Source organism: Anas platyrhynchos, chromosome 39 (genome assembly GCF_047663525.1).
Source record: "Anas platyrhynchos isolate ZD024472 breed Pekin duck chromosome 39, IASCAAS_PekinDuck_T2T, whole genome shotgun sequence".
In the NCBI taxonomy this organism is placed as follows: domain Eukaryota; kingdom Metazoa; phylum Chordata; class Aves; order Anseriformes; family Anatidae; genus Anas; species Anas platyrhynchos.
The window spans coordinates 1,111,525-1,132,830 of record NC_092627.1 but is presented as its reverse complement, the minus strand read 5'-3'; the positions used below and the strand labels follow the sequence as shown (position 1 = coordinate 1,132,830).

The window sequence follows — 21,306 nt, the reverse complement described above, 5'->3', positions numbered from 1 at the left end:
TTCCAGGACTCGTCAGATATGATGGAGACAGGCTTGGCAACTACATCAGGCAGTTCCTGTGGGCAATGGAAGAATCAGGACTGATTCTTCCATTGCCCACAGAAGAGCACTCTTCTCCCAGAGAGACTCAGTATCATCTGGAAGTCATTAAAGGGACCTTCAAAATAACTGCTTGCAAGTGGAAAATCTTTTTGATGGTTTTAAATGAGAAAATTGAAATTTCCTCTGATATGTCTGCTGTACATTATTACTATTCTTTCTCTTTGTGTAGGAGCACTTCACAGAAATAAGGGATGTTCAACATCAGCTCGGTGAGTGAGTTCCTCCTGCTGGCATTCGCAGACACGCGTAAGCTGCAGCTCCTGCACTTCGCGCTCTTCCTGGGCATCTACCTGGCTGCCCTCCTGGGCAACGGCCTCATCCTCAGCGCCATAGCCTGCCACCACCGCCTCCACACCCCCATGTACTTCTTCCTGCTCAACCTCGCCCTCCTCGACCTGGGCTGCATCTCCACCACTCTGCCCAAAGCCATGGCCAATGCCCTCTGGGACACCAGGGCCATCTCCTATCAAGGCTGTGCTGCACAGGTCTTTCTCTTTATCTTGTTGATGTCATCGGAGTATTCCCTTCTCACCATCATGGCCTATGACCGCTACGTTGCCATCTGCAAGCCCCTGCACTACGGGAGCCTCCTGGGCAGCAGAGCTTGTGCCCAGATGGCAGCAGCTGCCTGGGGCAGTGGCTTTCTCAATGCTGTCCTGCACACGGCCAACACATTTTCCCTGCCCCTCTGCCATGGCAATGCTGTGGACCAGTTCTTCTGTGAAATCCCCCACATCCTCAGGCTCTCCTGCTCAGATTCCTATCTCAGAGAAGTTTGGGCAGTTCTGTTTAGTATTTTTTTAGCATTTGGTTGTTTTGTTTTCATTGTGTTGTCCTATGTGGAGATCTTCAGGGCTGTGCTGAGGATGCCCTCTGAGCAAGGCCAGCACAAAGCCTTTTCCACATGCCTCCCTCACCTGGCTGTGGTCTCCCTCTTCTTTAGCACTGGCATATTTTCCTACCTGAAGCCCCCCTCCATTTCCTCTCCATCCCTGGACCTGGTGGTGGCAGTTCTGTACTCAGTGCTGCCTCCAGCAGTGAACCCCCTCATCTACAGCATGAGGAACCAGGAGCTCAAGGATGCAGTGAGGAAAATGTTTCCATACATTGTTCTTAAGCATCCATGATGCGTTTAGAAAATGTATTTTTAATAATATGCAAATATTTTGATTCACATTATATCATATCATTTTTATCGTTACTAGTGTTATCATAACATTGTCATTAATAAGAATCCCAAGAGAAATCAAAGTGTATTTGGGAAAATGACACAATTTTTTACATTATTTTTCTCTGTTAGTATTTGAACAATATTTCATTTTGTTTTTAATAACGAACGTTATTAAATGTTACATCTTTTGTAAGGTTTGACCACATCATCTAATGTACATACAGAACCAGGCTTCCTTGATAGATTAAGACAATAAAGAACTCAGCTGAAATTCATTGGTCTCAATTTCCTTCTCTTCCCATCTTCTGTCGAGCTGGGGTTGCAGACCCAGCATCCAGGAGGGGCTCAGGGCCAAGAGCCCAGCTGCCAAGGGTAGGAGCAGTGTATTTGGATTAGAACTTGTGTATCTAGGTGGCAGTCCTGTCCTCTCTATAGCAGGGCTGGCACAAAGCCTTTTCCACGTGCCTGCCTCACCTGGCCACGGTGTCCGTCTCCCTCAGGCCTGTCATGGTTGCCTTCCTGAAGCCCCCTTCCATCTCCTCCCCATCCCTGGACCTGGTGGTGGCAGTTCTGTACTTAGTGGTGCCTCCAGCAGAGCACGTCCTCATCTGTACCATAATGATCCAAGAGGTCAAGCATGCCTTGTGGAAATTAATGACTAGATGTGTCTTGGATGCAAGAAATTTCTGATTTGCAACTGCATATGATTTGTAATGTCAATAATTGGATGAATATCCATTCTACCTGTTTTTTTTGTTGTTGTTGTTTTTGTTTTTGTTTTGTTTTTGCTTGTGTTTGTGCAAATTCTTATTACATTAATTCAGCTAATGAACACAAGTTAAGATGATATGGGTGTACCGGTTGAATATAGCTCATAGACTCTGTGCATGTGAAGCCATGCTCTATGTGAATTTAAACTTAAGGAAGTCAAAGTTCAATAGTCTTTTTTGTCTGACATCCTTCCTCCGAGACCTGGTCTGGCTCTGCAGGGGCAGTGCCCATGTGCAGGGGTGCAGAGGAAAAGAGTCCCATCCCAGCAGCACGGCCAGGGAGCACCAGCACTTGGGGCATGCAGAGCTGCTCTCTTGCCACTGCTGCCCTGTCCTGCTGAGCCCTGCTGGTGGGGTCAGGCCCAGCTGCTCCTGCAGCTTGGTGCCAGTGCTGCTGTGGGGCTGTGCTGGGACTGCAGGCAGGGACAGGCAGTGGGCACGGCAGTGGCACAGCTGGCCTCCGCTGCAGCACTTCCCTCCTAAGGGGTGATCTCCTCCGATGTGGACTGACCAGAGCTTAAGTGCTCAGTCTGGTGTGAGCAGGCAGAGGCACGCAGGTCATGCAGCAGCGCCAGGAAAGGAGCCTGGCGAGTGATTCCTTGCAGCCCTGGGGCAATGGCAGTGACCCCATGAGCTGGGTCTGCTTCCAAGCCTGCCCAGCACTGCCCTGCAAAATGCCCCCATGCCCCAGGCACCACAGCTCCCTCGCTCTGCAGAGCAGCACCACCAGCTGGGGTTGGGGTTGGGGCTGGGGCTTGGAGGGTGCTTCCCCTGAGTGTCTGCTAGGCCAGCTTCAGGCTTCTGGACTTGAGTGTGATCTCAACTGTACACTAGGAGCTGAGAGACAGGCATGGGGCTGGAACATTGCCTGCAAGGTCCCTCCTGCTCTAGCACCTCACAGGACTGGCTCCTGTGTGTCAGAGAGGCTGGGAGCCCAGCAGGTGTGCCATGAGCTTGGAGGATCACAACCAGGTCACTTCTACCTGGGCAGGTCCTGGCCCAAAAAGGGGGTGTTTTGTAGGTGTGGTGTTACAAGCTCAGTGGTGCCTCAGAAACACTAAGTCCAGCAGGAAGCGAATGGCTGTTAAATGGCCTGTGAGTTGAGCTCTTTCTGAAGTAGCTGACAGGTCACCCTTGACTCCTGGCTGGGATCTGTGCCTTTAGGCTCACATCTGCCAGTGTCCATGCTAGGGCAGCAGAAGGCACTTGCTGTGCACGTAGTTTCTGAGATCGGCTCTTTCTAAGTACCTGGTAGGCCCCATAGAGGAAGAGGTATTGGGTAGGGGTTGTCATGTCAGAGGTGTCAGCTTTTGCCTGAAGTCATCCTTTAGGACTGCTTTCAGTTTTCTACACAGAGGGGGCCACTACCTCCAAGACACTTGGGGCAAACTGAACCGTGCATGAGGGATCGGAAAAAGGTACCCTGGATGCAAAGAAGGCATTCCGTATCCAAAAGTTGGAGGCAGGAAACAAAATTTTGGGGTGGTACAAGAACTGCTGGGCACATTGTGCAGGGTTCACCTACAGCTTTGGGTTCTTTTCCACCCTGCCTTAGGTGCCATGTCAGTCTCAAGAAAGGAGTAGCCAACAGATATGAGACAGATACTCTGAGATCATGAAAGCCATCAGAAAGCTACCGCTAAGAAAATGACTGATATGGGGATGTCAGGAGAAGCCTGGCCAGGATAGATGTGAGATTTGGGGGAGGGAAAAGGAGCTTGGCCAGCAGAAATTAAAGATTTCTGTGAGGTTAGAATGTTCAGGCAATGTTGATTCTGCTGTAACACTGACTTAAAACAGTCATTCCCCTATTTTAACCAGTGACATTAATACCCAAACCTAAATGCTACTCCACACCCTGACAGGAATCCACAATTCATATGTACGACCTCAAAGTATCCCTTGAAGCCAGAACTCAGCCCATAGCCATTTATCTTTAGTCTCTTGCTCACCCTGATCTGATCAGCTTGTGGGAAAAATGAAGGAAGAGATGGGTGGGAATGCTCTGAGGAGCTCAGCTCTGCTCCAGGATCTCCTGCCCCAACAGGAGGAATGTGACTGTTGCAGTTACTGTGCGGTCACTTCTGTCTCTGCACTTGATAGGGCAGCAGCAGGAACGTGTCACGCAAAGGGACTGGGAGGTCACTTGTGTCTGGAGGTGGCAGGTCAGCCTTGCCTTCTCCCTGGGATCTGCACTTTTGGGCTGACATCTGGCAGTGGCCCTGCTAGGACAGCAGAAGGCACCTGCTTGGCATGCTGACTGTTGGCTTTGCTTCCTTGCAGCACTGTGCAGGGGTGCGGAGGTGTCATCATGAAGTAGCATCACTGTACCCACCACATCCCACAAACCCCAAGACTAGCCCTGAGCCAGACAGGGGGGTGCAGGGTCTCTTCTCCCAGTGGCCGTGGTCAGGCCTTGGCCCTTCAGCTTCACTAAAACCAACCAAGATTTTTCTCAGCACAGTGCTTTGCCTGTCTGTAACCATGGCCTCCAATTATCTGCCCTAACAAGGCCCTGGGGAGGCTTTGTTAGTAACAGCCCTCAGTGGGGCCCATTAATACTCCAAGTCACTTCAAATTTTCCTTCTGACTTTAGCTTCTCAAGTGGTTACGTCACTCTCCTCCCAGTACCTCAACTGAGTTCAGGGGGACAATCACTTCTCTAGCCCTGCTGGCCTCACTGCTTCTTACACAAGCCAGGATGCCATTGGCCTTCTTGGCCATCTGAGCACACTACTGGCTCATATTCAGCCGACTATCAACCAGTACTCCCAGGTCCTTCTCTGCCAGGCAGTTCTCAAACCACTCGTCTCACAGCCTGTAGCTCTGCTTGGGGTTGTTGAGCCCCAGGTGAAGAACCCGGCACTAGAACCCCAGAAAACAGAAGAGCAGGGAGCAACCTCTTGGCTGTATTCCAGGCAGCAGCTTTGGAGAGGTGTCCAGGCTTCTGGGTTTGCCCAGAGCAATACCCTCCTGTTACTGTGGTGCTAGCAGGGAGGTCAGCTGTGACCCAGGGTTGCACAGTGCCTGATGCTGCCTGCACTCACAAGGATGCCACTGCAGAGAAAACAGGTCTGTCAGCAAGGTACATGAGATCTGAAAGCTTGTCCAAATAAAAGAGCACAGGAGAACACACTGGAAGCCAGAAGAGAGCAGCAGTGAAAAGGCCACGTCCTGCTGCTGGCCATGGCCATGGCTCCAGGAAAGCAGCAGTCCCAACCCAAACTCCATGTAGCAGCTGGGCTCTTGGCCCTGAGCCCCTCCTGTGTGCTGGGGCTGCTACCCCAGCTCCAGAGGGTATGGCAAGAGATGGCAGCTGATAACAGTGTAGTTCTAATGTCTTGTTTTATTTACATTTTTTAATTGTGTTTCTCTACAGAACCTGCTTCTTTCAGTAATTAGATGACTGGGTATGATGACTGAGTAGATGACTATAAATGAAAAAATAAAAATAAGATAATTAGGTAGCAGGTTAAGGATAACATCATTTAAATCAGAACAAATAATATGTAGAAAATATTTATAGAGAAATATATTAACAAAATTTTTCCTCACAGTTCCTGAAATAATCAGGGAACTCACAGACAATGATTGCAAAGAAACATGTATCCAAAGAGTTTCCTCACTGCATACTTGAACTCCTGGTTCCTCATGCTGTAGATGAGGGGGTTCAGTGCTGGAGGCACAACCGAGTACAGAAATGACACGACCAGGTCCAGGGATGGAGAGGAAATGGAGGGGGGCTTCAGGTAGGCAAACATGATAGTGCTGACAAACAGGGAGACCACGGCCAGGTGAGGGAGGCACGTGGAAAAGGCTTTGTGCCGGCCCTGCTCAGAGGGCATCCTCAGCACTGCCCTGAGGATCTGCACATAGGACAACACAATGAAAACAAAACAACCAAATGATAAAGAAACACTAAACACAAGAGCCCAGACTTCTCTGAGGTAGACATCTGAACAGAAGAGCTTGAGGATGTGGGGGATTTCACAGAAGAACTGGTTCACAGCATTGCCTTTGCAAAAGGGCAGGGAAAATGTGTTGGCCGTGTGCAGGACAGCATTGAGAAAGCCACTGCCCCAGGCAGCTGCTGCCATCTGGGCACAAGCTCTGCTGCCCAGGAGGCTGCCGTAGTGCAGGGGCTTGCAGATGGCAACGTAGCGGTCGTAGGCCATGACAGTGAGAAGGGAATACTCTGCTGTGATAAAGAAGACAAATAGAAAGACCTGAGCAGCACAGCCTTGATAGGAGATGGCCCTGGTGTCCCAGAGGGCATTGGCCATGGCTTTGGGCAGAGTGGTGGAGATGCAGCCCAGGTCGAGGAGGGCGAGGTTGAGGAGGAAGAAGTACATGGGGGTGTGGAGGCGGTGGTTGCAGGCTACGGTGGTGAGGATGAAGCCGTTGCCCAGGAGGGCAGCCAGGTAGATGCCCAGGAAGAGCGCGAAGTGCAGGAGCTGCAGCTCGCGCGTGTCTGCGAATGCCAGCAGCAGGAACTCAGTGACTGAGCTTCTGTTGGACATCTGTTATTTCTGTGATGTGGTCCTGCACAAAGAGAAAAACAGTAATACATGTAATACACAACAGACTTACCAGAGGATAATTCAATTTTCTCATTTAAAAGCATCAAACAGACTTTCCACTTGCAGGCAGTTATTTTGAAGGTCCCTTTAATGACTTCCAGATGATTCCGAGTCTCTCTGGGAGAAGAGTGCTCTTCTGTGGGTAGTGGAAGAATCAGTCCTGCACTACAGCTCTAGGTAGCCACATGGTAGGAACATGGGGTAATCTTAGATTCACTTCACTCCTGGTATTGATGGGAATTCCCCAGTTTTGCTCCTAGTTCATCACAGAGCAGACGCATGGAGATTTATTTACTTATTTGTTTCTTGTTTGTTTTTATTTGTACTCTTTGTTCTGCTGCCCCACACTTGAGGAGTGTTTTTAAGGCATAAATCCTGGGCATTCTGCTGCACTCGAAGTGAAAACTTGTACGTTCTCCTGCACTGAGGTCTCCTCTGCGCACACCCTCCATGATGCCTGGAATCCCTTTCTACCTGGGTTCCAGCTGCGGTCAGAGCCCCCAGCCCTGCTGCGCTGTGCAGAGGAGCTGCTCCTGGGCACAGCTGTCTCTCTGCACCAGGGCCCTCTTGCCACGAGCTCTCTCTGTCCCACGAGCCCGGCCCAGCTCAGCAGCACAGCACCAGCCCAAGGCACTGCAATCACCCCTCTGGGGGCTTTGCTGATGAGCCCACGAACCTCAGGCACTCAGAGACAATTGAAGACATCTCTCCAGAAGTGCAAGTCAGAGGCAAGTTTCCTGCAGTGTCCCCCTGAGGGCCAGCACTGACACAGCCTCTCTTGGAGCTCGTTAGAGCAGAACCCTGGAGGCAGCGAGGACAAGGAGACAAAGGCAATGTGAAGGTGACAGCGATGTGTAGACAAACTGGATGTGTGTCACCAAGCACAAGGGTCAGGCCTTGACTCCCAACTCAAGGAAGGGAGATCTTTCTTTTCATACCTTGCTTAGGGCTCTTCCTGGGACACTGGAAGATGGGGATGTGCATTGCAAAGTACAGGACAATGGTATGACCCCTGCCTGCTTCATGGGTGAACGAGGAGTTAATTAGGCTCTGTTGCTTTAGTGATTAGCTTTCTCCTCAAAGACTTTAGTGGCAGAGACAATAGCCATAGCCATGGATACAAATATCTCACAAGGCAGCTCTATAGGAAGCTGGCCTGGTTCCTGGTGAGCAGACACCACCGCTCCTATAGCATCCCTTATGGTGCCCAGGCCCTCCTCCTCCTGGGCACTGCTCACTCAGCAGGGTCCCAGTCTGCCCTGATGTGTGGGATTTCTCTTCCTCTGGTACAGGACTGGGCTCTTCTCCTTCTAAATGTCAAGAGGTTTCTGTAGGCAAAATCCTACAGCTTCTCGAGGTTCACCCACAGTGATGCTCCATTCTGTCAGCTCTTAATGTCAGCAGTCAGACAGTTCAACCTTCGTGTGATTGTGCTATCTCTGAAGAGACAGCAGCAGCAGCAAGAATTCCAGGGAAATTTGGATAATTCAGGAGTAACCAGCTAAATGGCATTGCGGGACAGTCACAGAAGTTAGGGGATGGAAGGCTGTCAGGTTCCACATTTACTGTGCTTTCTTCTCATGCATGCTGTCAGTTTGTCTGGAGCTGTGTCCTGAATGCTACAGGGTTTTGCATGTCAAAATTAGAAGGGCCAAAGCCCAGCTGGACCTCAATCCATCTATTACTGTCAAAGACAATAAAAAAATATTTATATAAATACCTAAAATAAGGGTGGATTAAGGAGCATCATCATTCTTTATAGGACTTTTTGGGGAAAACCTGGTTACAAGGGATGAGGTAAAGTCTGAGGCACTTTATGCCTTCTTTGCCTCAGTCTGTAGCAGCAAGACCAGTTGTTCCCCTGGATATTTCATACACCTCATGGCCAGTGCCAACCTTCTAGGGCGGTTTGTATTGATTTTTTTCTCTCCTGCTCTTTCCTACTGCCAAAGAAAGCTCCATCAGATTGGAAACCACTCTTGAAGTAGGCATCCCAACCCAGCAGGCTCCTTGCAGCCTCTCAACCAACCAGACACAAGTCACCTCAACAGCAGCTTCCAAGCCAGGGGCCTGCTGCTGGCCTTGCAGCTTCTTGTGGAGACACAGCCAAGCCTTGTGCCTGCTGCTGCCCAGTCATGGACTCAAGCAGAAGGGACAGGACAACCCATCTGGGGGCCTTCCTTCTGCCTGGGTCCTCCTGGCTCTGGAGGCAGAGGGGATCCCCCAGTCAACATGCCAAGCAGGTGCCTTCTGCTGGCCTAGCAGGGCCACTGACAGATGTCAGCCCAAAAGTGCAGCTCCCAGGGAGAAGGCAAGGCTGACCTGCCACCTCCAGACACAAGTGACCTCCCAGTCCCTTTCTGTGACACGTTTCTGCTGCTGCCCTATCAAGTGCAGAGACAGAAGTGACCTCACAGTCCCTGCCACAGTCACATTCCTCCTGCTGGGGCAGAAGTGTGGAGGTGTTACCGTGCTAGGCTGCTAAACACCACAACCTCTCTCTCACTCCCTCTCCTTAGATGAAAAGGGGAAGAAGTAAAGTAAGGAACAACTCACGGATTGAGATATGGAAAATTTAATTAAAGGGAAATAAAGTAATCATTATTATTATTAATAGGGAAAGGTTATTATGAACTAAATAATTTAACTAAAGGAAAAGGGAGGGGGAAAGTGAAACACAAACAAAAGCAAACAACACAAATAAAGGCTATGTGGAAGTGCAGAGGAAAGAAATTACTCTCTACTTCCCACAAATCTACTTCCCACACTTTTTTGCCCACCCCGTAGGAAGCTTAGAGAGAGTCCTGATGCTATGCGAGCACTGCTCAGCAGCAGACACAACACTGGTGTGATCCCACTGCTGTTCTAGCTCCACGTGTAGAGCACAGCACTGTATGGGCTGCTGCAGGGAAAGTTAACATCCCAGCCAGACCCAGTACAGTAACTCTGTATGGACTTTGCTGTCCATACAAAGTCCTCAAAGACTCAGAGCTTTTAACCAAGATTTTTGGTCAGTCCAGCCGGCATCCTGTTACAAGTGGTGTCCCCCAGGGATCGGTACTGCGACCTATCTTATGTAATGTCTTTATTGATGACCTAGATGAGGGGATTGAGTGTACCCTCAGTAAGTCTGCAGATGACACCAAGTTGGGAGGTAGTGACGATCCACATGAGGATCTGTAGGTGGCCCTTCAGAGGGACCTGGATAGGCTGGATTGCTGGGTTGAGGTGAATGGGATGAGGTTCAACAAGGCCAAGTGCAGGGTCCTTCACTTTGGCCACAATAACTCCATGCAACGCTATAGGCTTGGGGCAGAGTGGTTAGAAGACTGTGAAGAGGAAAAGGACATGGGAGTGTTGATGGATGCTCGGCTGAACATGAGCCAGCCGTGTGTCCAGGTGGACAAGTAGGTCAAGGACATCCTGGCCTGTACTAGAAATAGTGCAGCCAGCAGGGGCAGGGAGGTGATCATCCTCCTGTACTCAGCTCTGGTGAGGCCACAACTTGAGCACTGTGTTCAGTTTTGGGACCCTAACTACAAGAAGGACATTGAAGCACTGGAACATGTCCAGAGAAGGGCAACCAAACTGTTGAGACAAGCTGGAGCACAAGTCTTATGAGGAGTGGCTGAGGGAACTGGGATTGTTTAGTGTGGAGAAGGGGAGGCTGAGGGGAGACTGTATTGCACTCTACAACTTCCTGAAGAGAGGTTGTGATGAGGGGGGCATCAGCCTCTTCTCTCAGATAACTAATGATAGGACTCGAGGAAATGGCCACAAGTTGTGCCTGGGGAGATTTAGATAAGATATCACAAAAAACATTTTCTCTCAAAGAGAGTCAGGTACATTGTTCCCACGACCATGGCTTATGAGGAGACATGTTATAGTCATGGCATTGGGGCCATGTGTTCTCCTTTGAACCCTGTGCAAATGCTGGGAGGTGTCATACAATTGTCCTTCACGTGATAGTATGGGCATAGCCCCATAACCTACAGACTCCAGGAAGAGTGAGACATGGGGGTGCTGGGGGTGCAGGATCTCCCATCCAGTGGCTGGGGTCAGGCCTTGGCCCTTCTGATTCACCAAAACAAACTGAGAGTTTTCTCAGCAGTGCCTTTGCCTGTCTGTAATCATGGCTTGTGCCATCTTGTGCCTCCTGCTGTGCAGTCATGGACTCAAGCAGAAGGGACAGGACAACCCATCTGGGGTCCTTCTTTCTGCCTGGGTCCTCCTGGCTCTGGAGGCAGAGGGGATCCCCCAGTCAGCATGCCAAGCAGGTGCCTTCTGCTGGCCTAGCAGGGCCACTGACAGATGTCAGCCCAAAAGTGCAGCTCCCAGGGAGAAGGCAAGGCTGACCTGCCACCTCCAGACACAAGTGACCTCCCAGTCCCTTTCTGTGACACGTTTCTGCTGCTGCCCTATCAAGTGCAGAGACAGAAGTGACCTCACAGTCCCTGCCACAGTCACATTCCTCCTGCTGGGGCAGAAGTGTGGAGGTGTTACCGTGCTAGGCTGCTAAACACCACAACCTCTCTCTCACTCCCTCTCCTTAGATGAAAAGGGGAAGAAGTAAAGTAAGGAACAACTCACGGATTGAGATATGGAAAATTTAATTAAAGGGAAATAAAGTAATCATTATTATTATTAATAGGGAAAGGTTATTATGAACTAAATAATTTAACTAAAGGAAAAGGGAGGGGGAAAGTGAAACACAAACAAAAGCAAACAACACAAATAAAGGCTATGTGGAAGTGCAGAGGAAAGAAATTACTCTCTACTTCCCACAAATCTACTTCCCACACTTTTTTGCCCACCCCGTAGGAAGCTTAGAGAGAGTCCTGATGCTATGCGAGCACTGCTCAGCAGCAGACACAACACTGGTGTGATCCCACTGCTGTTCTAGCTCCACGTGTAGAGCACAGCACTGTATGGGCTGCTGCAGGGAAAGTTAACATCCCAGCCAGACCCAGTACAGTAACTCTGTATGGACTTTGCTGTCCATACAAAGTCCTCAAAGACTCAGAGCTTTTAACCAAGATTTTTGGTCAGTCCAGCCGGCATCCTGTTACAAGTGGTGTCCCCCAGGGATCGGTACTGCGACCTATCTTATGTAATGTCTTTATTGATGACCTAGATGAGGGGATTGAGTGTACCCTCAGTAAGTCTGCAGATGACACCAAGTTGGGAGGTAGTGACGATCCACATGAGGATCTGTAGGTGGCCCTTCAGAGGGACCTGGATAGGCTGGATTGCTGGGTTGAGGTGAATGGGATGAGGTTCAACAAGGCCAAGTGCAGGGTCCTTCACTTTGGCCACAATAACTCCATGCAACGCTATAGGCTTGGGGCAGAGTGGTTAGAAGACTGTGAAGAGGAAAAGGACATGGGAGTGTTGATGGATGCTCGGCTGAACATGAGCCAGCCGTGTGTCCAGGTGGACAAGTAGGTCAAGGACATCCTGGCCTGTACTAGAAATAGTGCAGCCAGCAGGGGCAGGGAGGTGATCATCCTCCTGTACTCAGCTCTGGTGAGGCCACAACTTGAGCACTGTGTTCAGTTTTGGGACCCTAACTACAAGAAGGACATTGAAGCACTGGAACATGTCCAGAGAAGGGCAACCAAACTGTTGAGACAAGCTGGAGCACAAGTCTTATGAGGAGTGGCTGAGGGAACTGGGATTGTTTAGTGTGGAGAAGGGGAGGCTGAGGGGAGACTGTATTGCACTCTACAACTTCCTGAAGAGAGGTTGTGATGAGGGGGGCATCAGCCTCTTCTCTCAGATAACTAATGATAGGACTCGAGGAAATGGCCACAAGTTGTGCCTGGGGAGATTTAGATAAGATATCACAAAAAACATTTTCTCTCAAAGAGAGTCAGGTACATTGTTCCCACGACCATGGCTTATGAGGAGACATGTTATAGTCATGGCATTGGGGCCATGTGTTCTCCTTTGAACCCTGTGCAAATGCTGGGAGGTGTCATACAATTGTCCTTCACGTGATAGTATGGGCATAGCCCCATAACCTACAGACTCCAGGAAGAGTGAGACATGGGGGTGCTGGGGGTGCAGGATCTCCCATCCAGTGGCTGGGGTCAGGCCTTGGCCCTTCTGATTCACCAAAACAAACTGAGAGTTTTCTCAGCAGTGCCTTTGCCTGTCTGTAATCATGGCTTGTGCCATCTTGTGCCTCCTGCTGTGCAGTCATGGACTCAAGCAGAAGGGACAGGACAACCCATCTGGGGTCCTTCTTTCTGCCTGGGTCCTCCTGGCTCTGGAGGCAGAGGGGATCCCCCAGTCAGCATGCCAAGCAGGTGCCTTCTGCTGGCCTAGCAGGGCCACTGCCAGATGTCAGCCCAAAAGTGCAGCTCCCAGGGAGAAGGCAAGGCTGACCTGCCACCTCCAGACACAAGTGACCTCCCAGTCCCTTTCTGTGACACGTTTCTGCTGCTGCCCTATCAAGTGCAGAGACAGAAGTGACCTCACAGTCCCTGCCACAGTCACATTCCTACTGCTGGGGCAGGAGATCCTGAGGCAGAGCTGAGCTCCTCAGAGCATTCCCACCCATCTCCTCCTTGTGGCCCACAAGCTGATCAGATCCATGGCCCCTCACATCCATCTTTGAATGCCATGTGGCTGCAGAGCAGCCTCACGGTTCCTGCCTTGCCCCTAGGGAAAAAGAACCTAAATTTAAAGGTTAGGAAAAGCATAAATGTTGAGGAGGTTAATGCACAGGAAGACAGACTTTGGATGTTAGTTGTTCATTTATGGCATTAGGGAGTACAGCAAAATTTTCTGGGTTATAGATTAAGCAAATTTTTAGTAGGAGGGTTTGGTGTTCTGCTTGGGGTGTCAGGTCTGTGGTTAGGGTATGTGCAAGCTCTTTGGTTTAGCATTTTGTTTAGATCTGCAAGAATACTAGAGTTAATTAGAACATTTTAATGCTAGCGTTAAGGGCAGGGATCAGGCTGAGCAAGAGTGTAAAGGTAATGGAAAAAGGTTTTGGACTAATTTTAGCTTCAAGGGATATTTTGTTCAAAACTTAGAGCAGTGGATTCCTCTCAGGGTGTGGCATTTAGATTTACGTGTTAATATTACAGGTCAGAATAGGGTAAGGGCCTCACATGACTGCTTTAAGTCAGCTTTATGATGGAATCACAGCAAGCTCTCAATTCCTTCGGTGCCCCAAGGGGTCAAGCACCTAAAGTTAAGGTTAGGAGATGGGTTGAATCTGAGGAGGTTAACGCACAGGAACAGGGGCTTTGTCTGTTCATTATTCAAGTTTGGGATCAGTGGGTAGGACTCACCTTGCTGGGTTAGGGATTAAGCAAAAGTTTCTTGGGTGGGTTTTGGTGTTCTGTTTAGGGTGTGACATCTCTGGTTAGGGTAAGGGTAAACTGTGTGCTTTAAGGTTTTGTGTAGGTCTGCCAAGAAGTCTGGGGGTAAATAGAGCACTTAGAATCAAGTGTTAAGGGCAGGGATCAAGATAACTGATAGAGTAAAGGTAAGGGAACAAGGCTATGGGCTGAGTTCTGTGGATACTTCAGTGGATACTGTGAAGTCAAATATTGGAGCAGTGAATTCCTGTCAGGATGTGGAGTAGTATTTAGATTTATGAATTCAGGTTATTGGCTGAAAGAGGGGAAGGGCCACATTTGACAGTTTTAAGTCACTGCTACCGGAGAATCAGCATAACCTGAATGCTCTTCTAATAAATCCTTAATTTCTGCTGGAAGAACCTTTTCCCTCTCTCAAATCTTACATCTCTGAGAGGGTTTAGGGATTAGGGATTAGAGATTTCCCGGGTTAGGTTTAGTGCACAGGTTTAGGGTACTCAGGTCCATATTTAGGGTATGGGCAAGTTTTTTTTGAAATGGGTATTTTTTAGGGCTTGCCTGAGTGCTAAGGTTAAATAGAGTATTTCAATCCTAGTGATAAGGACAAGGATTAGGGTGAGAGAGGGGTAAACGGTAAAGGCTTCTGTTTTGAGCTTTGGCTTCATGTGAAGGTTTGAGGTTAAGCAGGAGAGTAGTGGATTACAGTCAAGGTGAGGAGTAGCAGTTAGGGGTTAGAAACACAGTAAGAGTCTAAAGGGAGTATTTTCAGAGTCAGTGTTGCAGCAGCATCAGTATTACCTGAACCCCCTTACCTTTTCAGAATGGTTACTTTATGATGGCCAAGCCATCCAATGGATCCAGGGTAACTTTTAATCCAGGGTAATTTTTAATCCAGAGCTGGCGGTGCTGCTCTGCAGAGCAAGGGGGCTGTGGTGCCCAGGGCACGGGGGCACTCTGCAGGGCCGTGCTGGGCAGGCTGGGAGGCAGACCCAGCTCATGGGGTCACTGCCATTGCCCCAGGGCTGCAAGGAATCACTAGCCACACTTCTTTGCTGGGGCTTTTTGTGCCCTGGGGCTGCAGAGCTCTCCTCTGCCTGCTCACAGCAGACTGAGCACTTGAGTTCTGGTCAGTCCACCTCGGACACGCTCACGATCTGCAGGCTCCATTCACTGCTGTCCCCTGGGCTCACACAGCCCTGACAGAGGAGTCCAGTGAGTGATTCGTTGCAGCCCCGGTGCAATGGCAGTGACATTTCCTTGTTTCTCACATCCTTCTCACAAGTCTTTCTCCTGGCCCTCCCGACTGCCCAGCACTGTCTCTTAGGTGGCACTCAGTGACCCTTCAGAAGGGCCTCTGGGCTTCCTCAATTTTCCTGGTGCTTATTAGCTATTGGTCATACTCATGTTCCTCCTCTGGACTCCTTCTAATAGATACACATCCTTACTGGAGCCCCAGAGCTGAGCACAGAACTCAAGCTGTGGCCTCACAAGCCCTCCTAACAGATCAACATTCACTCCAAACTTGGTGTCATCTGCAAACTTACTGAGGGTGCACTCGATCCCCTCATCCACATCATTGATGGAGATATTGAAGAGAACTGGCCGCAGTACTGGGCCCTGGGGGACACTAAGGACAGGCCTCCAGCTGCATTTATTTGCATTTACTATGACTCTTTGGGCCAGTTTTTAACCGAACAAAGCGTACACCCATCCAAGCCTTGAGCAGCCAGTTTCTCTGGAGAATGTTGTGGGAAAAGATGGAAAAGCCTTACTGCGGCCTAGGTAGAGCACATCCACAGCCTTTCCCTCATCCACTGCGAGCATCACCTTGTCACACCTTGAGATCTGATTTGCCAATCGGAACCTGCCTTTGAGAAACCCATGCTGACTGGGCCTGATCACCTGGTTGTTCTGGAAGCGTTGTGTGATGGAAATCAAGATAATCTGCTCCAAGAGCTTCCCCAGGACCGAGTTCAGATTGACAGGCTTGTAGTTCCACGATCCTCCTTCCAGGCATTTTGTAGGTGAGCATCACATTTGCTAGTCACCAGCTGACTAGGAACACCCCTGATAGCCAGGACTGCTGATAAATGATGGAAGACAGCTTGGTGAGCACTTCTGCCAGCTCCCTCAGTGCCCTCGGCTATATCTCATCTTGCTCCATAGACTTGTGAACAACATCCATGAGGGATGCTGTACGAGCAGTGGTGCTTGCTCAAACTGGTTCAGAGAAGAGCAAGGACACTGGAAAGGCTGAAAGTCCCAACAGGACCAAAGTCTTTGTGTCCATGGATATGGCTTTTGTGTCTGCCACTGAGGCCTAGGAGGAGACAGCTGATCGTTAAAACAGCAGGGTCTCATTGCCTCCTCACCCCCCCACCCATGAAGCAGGCAGGGGTCATACCATTCTCCTGCACATGGCCATGCACATCCCCAACTCCTACTGCCCCACAAAGAGCCCTGAGCAAGTTGTGAAGGGAAAGGATCTCCCTTCCCAAATGCTTGGGGTCAAGGCCTGGCCCTTGTGCTTGGTGACACATATCCAGTTTTCCTCCACATCAGGGTCACCTTCACATTGCCTTTGACTCCTTGTCCTCACTGCCTCCAGGGTTCTGCTCTAACGAGCTCCAAGGGAGGCTGTGTCAGTGCTGGCCCTCAGGGGGACACTGCAGGAAACTTGCCTCTGACTTGCACTTCTGGAGACATGTCTTCAATTGTCTCTGAGTGCCTGAGGTTCGTGGGCTCATCAGCAAAGCCCCCAGAGGGGTGATTGCAGTGCCTTGGGCTGGTGCTGTGCTGCTGAGCTGGGCCAGGCTCCTGGGACAGATAAAACTCATTTGAAAAGGGATCCCGGTGCAGAGAGCCAGCTGTGCCCAGGAGCAGCTCCTCTGCACAGCATAGCAGGGCTGGGGGCTCTGACCACAGGCACCCAGGCAGAAAGGGATTCCAGGCAGACTGGAGGGTGCGGGAAGAGGAGAGCTCAGTGCAGCAGAAATCTTCACAGCTCTGCCCACGGTAAGTCTCTGGCTGCAGGACGGTGCAGGGCAGGCTCCTGGAAGGGGCTTCTGTATGCGGAAAGTCTCTGCCTGGACAGGAGCTGCCAGGATGCCTCTCGTGGCTTGTGCAGTGTGGAGGAGAAGATGCTGCAGGGCAGCCTTGGACAGAAGATGAGCAGGTCAGGGTCTGCCTGCAAAGAGAAGGCACTTTCTGCACTCTCTGCCTGCCTCATCCTGCTATGATTGTGGGGCAGACTCTGCATTAACAGAGTGGCTGGGTTAGGGTTAGGGTTAGGGTTAGGGTTAGGGTTAGGGTTAGGGTTAGGGTTAGGGTTAGGGTTAGGGTTAGGGTTAGGGTTAGGGTTAGGGTTAGGGTTAGGGTTAGGGTTAGGGTTAGGGTTAGGGTTAGGGTTAGGGTTAGGTGATGGAGCTTCCTGTTGCATTTGAATAAGACATAAATAGGTTAGTGATGAACCCGAGAGTATCCCTTCAGTTCTCTCTGCTTACACACTGCACCAGGGCTTTGCTGAGATATTCATTAAGGACCTGCAGACAGGGAGATCTCCCTAGAGCTGTCCTCATCCCCGGCAGCTGTCTGCAGGGCTGAGCTTGGCACACAGCGGGTGGAATGGGGTCTGTGAGCATTGACAGGAGGAGCCGTGGGGAGAGAGAAAGAGCTGCTGGTAGGGACAACTGCAGGCAGCAGGGACATGGGCAGGCAGTGAGAGGGAGCTGCTCCCTCCCTGCCATCCCCTGCAGTGCAGGCGCCTTCCTCACAGCAGCCCCTGGTCTCCTCTCTTCCCCTCACAGCTTCTGTCACAGCATGTATAACCTGGGGGGCTGAGAATATGGGGTGTCTGAACCCTAAATCTCTGTGTAAGTAGTCACATTTGGTGCAGGCCCCCTCCACCTTTCTCCATGGAAGAAGGCACAGAATCACAGAATCATAGAGTATCCCGAGTTGGAAGGGACCCACAAGGATCATTGAGTCCAACTCCTCGCTCCACAGAGGTCTGAGGTCTTACCCCCAAACTCCTCCCATATGACCAGGAGCACATTCCAAATGCTTCTTAAACTCCAGAGCTCTTGTCCCCCTGCTGTCTGTGCAGGGCAGCGGCACAGGGCTGTGAGGACAGGCGCTACCTCAACGACACCGCAGCCTCTGCACTGGGTTGGGTCTGCCCTGCCTGCCCATGCTTGCTTCTCTCCCTTGCCCAGCATGGCAGCTGGTGCTGCCTGATTCTGACAGGGAGTGCTGTGCATGAAGGGTGAAGCAGGAGGAGATGCTTCCTGTTTTCTCCGGCCAGACACGCATGATCCACTTTCTGGTTTTGTCTCCTGGGTATTGAACAGGGAAGATGCCCACAGAGGCACACAGCCAAACACCCCTCACTCAGCAGAGGGAGCAACTGCCCAGGAACCTTCCCTCTTGGAACCTCGAATGGAGCAGAGTAGGCTCATTGGGAGCTGCTGGGGAGAGGAGGCTGCAGTGTACAGGACACTCAGCAAGCAGAAAGCAGGGCTCCAGACAGGGAGAGACACAAAGATCCTCTTAGAAAGAGGGAATGTAAGACTTTAATTGGGGATTAACTGATTTTTGCTCACAGTCATTACTCATAACACACCGTCTCACTCTCTCTATATGTTTTGTTTCTCATTTCGCAGTCTCCTTGACCAAAGTAAGCAAATGCCCAACATCAGCTCTGTGAGTGAGTTCCTCCTGCTGGCATTCGCAGACACGCGGGAGCTGCAGCTCCTGCACTTTGCGCTCTTCCTGGGCATCTACCTGGCTGCCCTCCTGGGCAACGGCCTCATCCTCAGCGCCGTAGCCTGCCACCACCGCCTCCACACCCCCATGTACTTCTTCCTCCTCAACCTCGCCCTCCTCGACCTGGGCTGCATCTCCACCACTCTGCCCAAAGCCATGGCCAATGCCCTGTGGGACACCAGGGCCATCTCCTATCAGGGCTGTGCTGCACAGGTCTTCTTTTTTGTCTTCTTGGCTGAAGCAGAATATTACCTTCTCACCTTCATAGCCTACGACCGCTACATTGCCATCTGCAAGCCCCTGCACTACGGGAGCCTGCTGGGCAGCAGAGCTTGTGCCCAGATGGCAGCAGCTGCCTGGGGCAGTGGCTTTCTCAATGCTGTTCTGCACACGGCCAACACATTTTCCCTGCCCCTCTGCCAAGGCAAAGTTGTGGACCAGTTCTTCTGTGAGATCCCCCACATCCTCAAGCTCTCTTGCTCAGACTCAGACTATTTCAGGGAAGTTGGGCTCATTGCCTTTAGCTTCTTTTTAGGTGTTGGTTGTTTTATTTTCATTGTGGTGTCCTATGTTCAGATCTTCAGGACTGTGTTGATGATGCCCTCTGAGCAGGGCAAGCACAAGGCCTTTTCCACGTGCCTCCCTCACCTGGCTGTGGTCTCCCTGTCTATCAGCACTGCCACATTTGCCCACCTGAAGCCCCCCTCCATCTACTCCGCACACGTGGATGTGCTGGTGTCAGTTCTGTACTCAGTGGTACCTCCAGCAGTGAACCCACTCATCTACAGCATGAGGAACCAGGAACTCAAGCATGCACTGAAGAAGCTATTCCAGTTGTCTTCCAGAAGCAGTTAGCTACAGCTCTTCTGTTACAATGGGAAAAAGTCACACACACACAAAAAAAGCCATAGAATCATAGAATATCCTGAGTTGGAAGGGACTCATAAGGATCATCAAGTCCAGCTCCTGGCACCACACAGGTCTACCCAAAAATTCAGACCATATGACTAAGGGCACAGTCCAAATGCTTATTAAACTCTGACAGGCTTGGTGCAGTGACTACGTCCCTGGGGAGCCTGTTCCAGTGTGCGACCACCCTATAAGTGAAGAACTTCTTCCTGATGTCCACCCTAAACTTCCCCTGCCTCATCTTGATGCCATTCCCTTCGGTTCCATCACTGTTGATTACGGAGAATAGATCGGCTCCTGCCCCTCTGCTCCTCCTCATGAGGAAGTTGTAGACTGCCATGACGTCCCCCCTCAGCCTCCTCTTCTCCAGGCTGAACAGGCCCAGTGCCTTCAGCCGCTCCTCATACGTCTTCCCCTCTAGTCCCTTCACCATCTTCATTGCCCTCCCCTGGACACTCTCCAACAGTTCAATGTCCTTCTTGTACTGTGGTGCCCAGAACTACACACAGTACTCAAGGTGAGGTCACACCTGGGCAGAGTAGAGCAGTACAATCTCCTCCCTCGACGGACTAGCAATGCCGTGCTTGATGCACCCCAGGATACGATTGGTCCTCCTGGCTGCCAGGGCACACTGCTGGCTCATATTCAACTTGCTTTCAACCACAACCCATAGATCCCTCTCTGTGGGGATGTTCTCCAGCGTCTCATCGCCCGGTCTGTATGTATAGCCAGGGTTGCCCCATCCCAGGTGCAGGACCCAGCACTTGTCTTTGTTAAACTTCATGTGGTTGGTGATTGCCCAGCTCTCCAATCAGTCCAGGTCTCTCTGCAAGGCCTTTCTACCCTCAGCAGAATCTGCAGTTTCTCCAAGTCTGGTGTCGTCGGCAAATTTTCTCAGAACACCTTCTAGTCCTACCTCCAAATCATTTATAAAGACATTGAAGAGGACTAGCACTAAAATGGAGTCTTGGGGGACCCCACTGGTGACCATCCACCAGCCTGATGTGGCCCTATTTACCACAACTCTTTGAGCCCTACCCTTCAGCCAATTGCTCACCCGTTGCTTGATGTTTTTGTTAAGTTGTATGCTGGACATTTTGTCCAGTAGGGTCCTTTGAGAAACTGTGTCAAAAGCCTTACTGAAATCCAAAAGGATCACATCAGCTGGTTTCCCTTGATCGACTAGATGGGTGATCTTATCATAAAAGGAAATCAGATTTGTCAAACAGGACCTACCCCTCATGAACCCATGCTGGCTGGGACCAATGATTGCTTTGTCTCCCAGGTGCGCTTCAATAACTCATAGGATAATCTTCTCCATAATTTTACAAGGAACTGATGTGAGACTGACAGGCCTGTAGTTGACAGGGTCTTCTTTCTTGCCCTTCTTGAAAATTGGGACAACATTTGCCAGCTTCCAATCTACTGGGACCTCTCCAGATTCCCAAGTCCATTGAAAAATAATTGAGAGGTCATGCAATGACATCAGCCAGCTCTTTAAGCACCCTGGGATGGATCCCATCTGGACCCATGGACTTGTATGGATCTGGGTGGAGCAGGAAATTCCGCACACGTTCAGGGTTGGTTGGGAGTTTGTCATTCACATTGGCATGGTTCTCCAGCTCAGGGCACCCAGGGTCCCAAAGCCCATCATCAGCATTGAAGGCAGAGGTGAA

At 50.5% G+C, this 21,306-nt stretch overlaps 2 protein-coding genes across 2 annotated transcripts; one reads left to right on the top strand and one right to left on the bottom strand.

Moving 5' to 3' along the window:
- The first annotated feature begins 461 nt into the window (after positions 1-461).
- LOC140001207 (olfactory receptor 14A16-like) lies at positions 462-1,229 on the top strand. The gene has a single exon (XM_072032378.1). The coding sequence runs from the start codon at positions 462-464 to the stop codon at positions 1,227-1,229; it is 768 nt and encodes a 255-aa protein (XP_071888479.1).
- Positions 1,230-5,621: 4,392 nt separating this feature from the next.
- LOC113841059 (olfactory receptor 14C36-like) lies at positions 5,622-6,563 on the bottom strand. Its single transcript, XM_072032377.1, has one exon. The coding sequence runs from the start codon at positions 6,561-6,563 to the stop codon at positions 5,622-5,624; it is 942 nt and encodes a 313-aa protein (XP_071888478.1).
- Between the last annotated feature and the right edge of the window lie 14,743 nt (positions 6,564-21,306).

What these genes read in the sequence shown, in the direction of transcription:
- LOC140001207 (XM_072032378.1), top strand. Translation starts at nt 462, where the DNA reads ATGTACTTCTTCCTGCTCAACCTCGCCCTCCTCGACCTGGGCTGCATC.
- LOC113841059 (XM_072032377.1), bottom strand. Translation starts at nt 6,563, where the DNA reads ATGTCCAACAGAAGCTCAGTCACTGAGTTCCTGCTGCTGGCATTCGCA.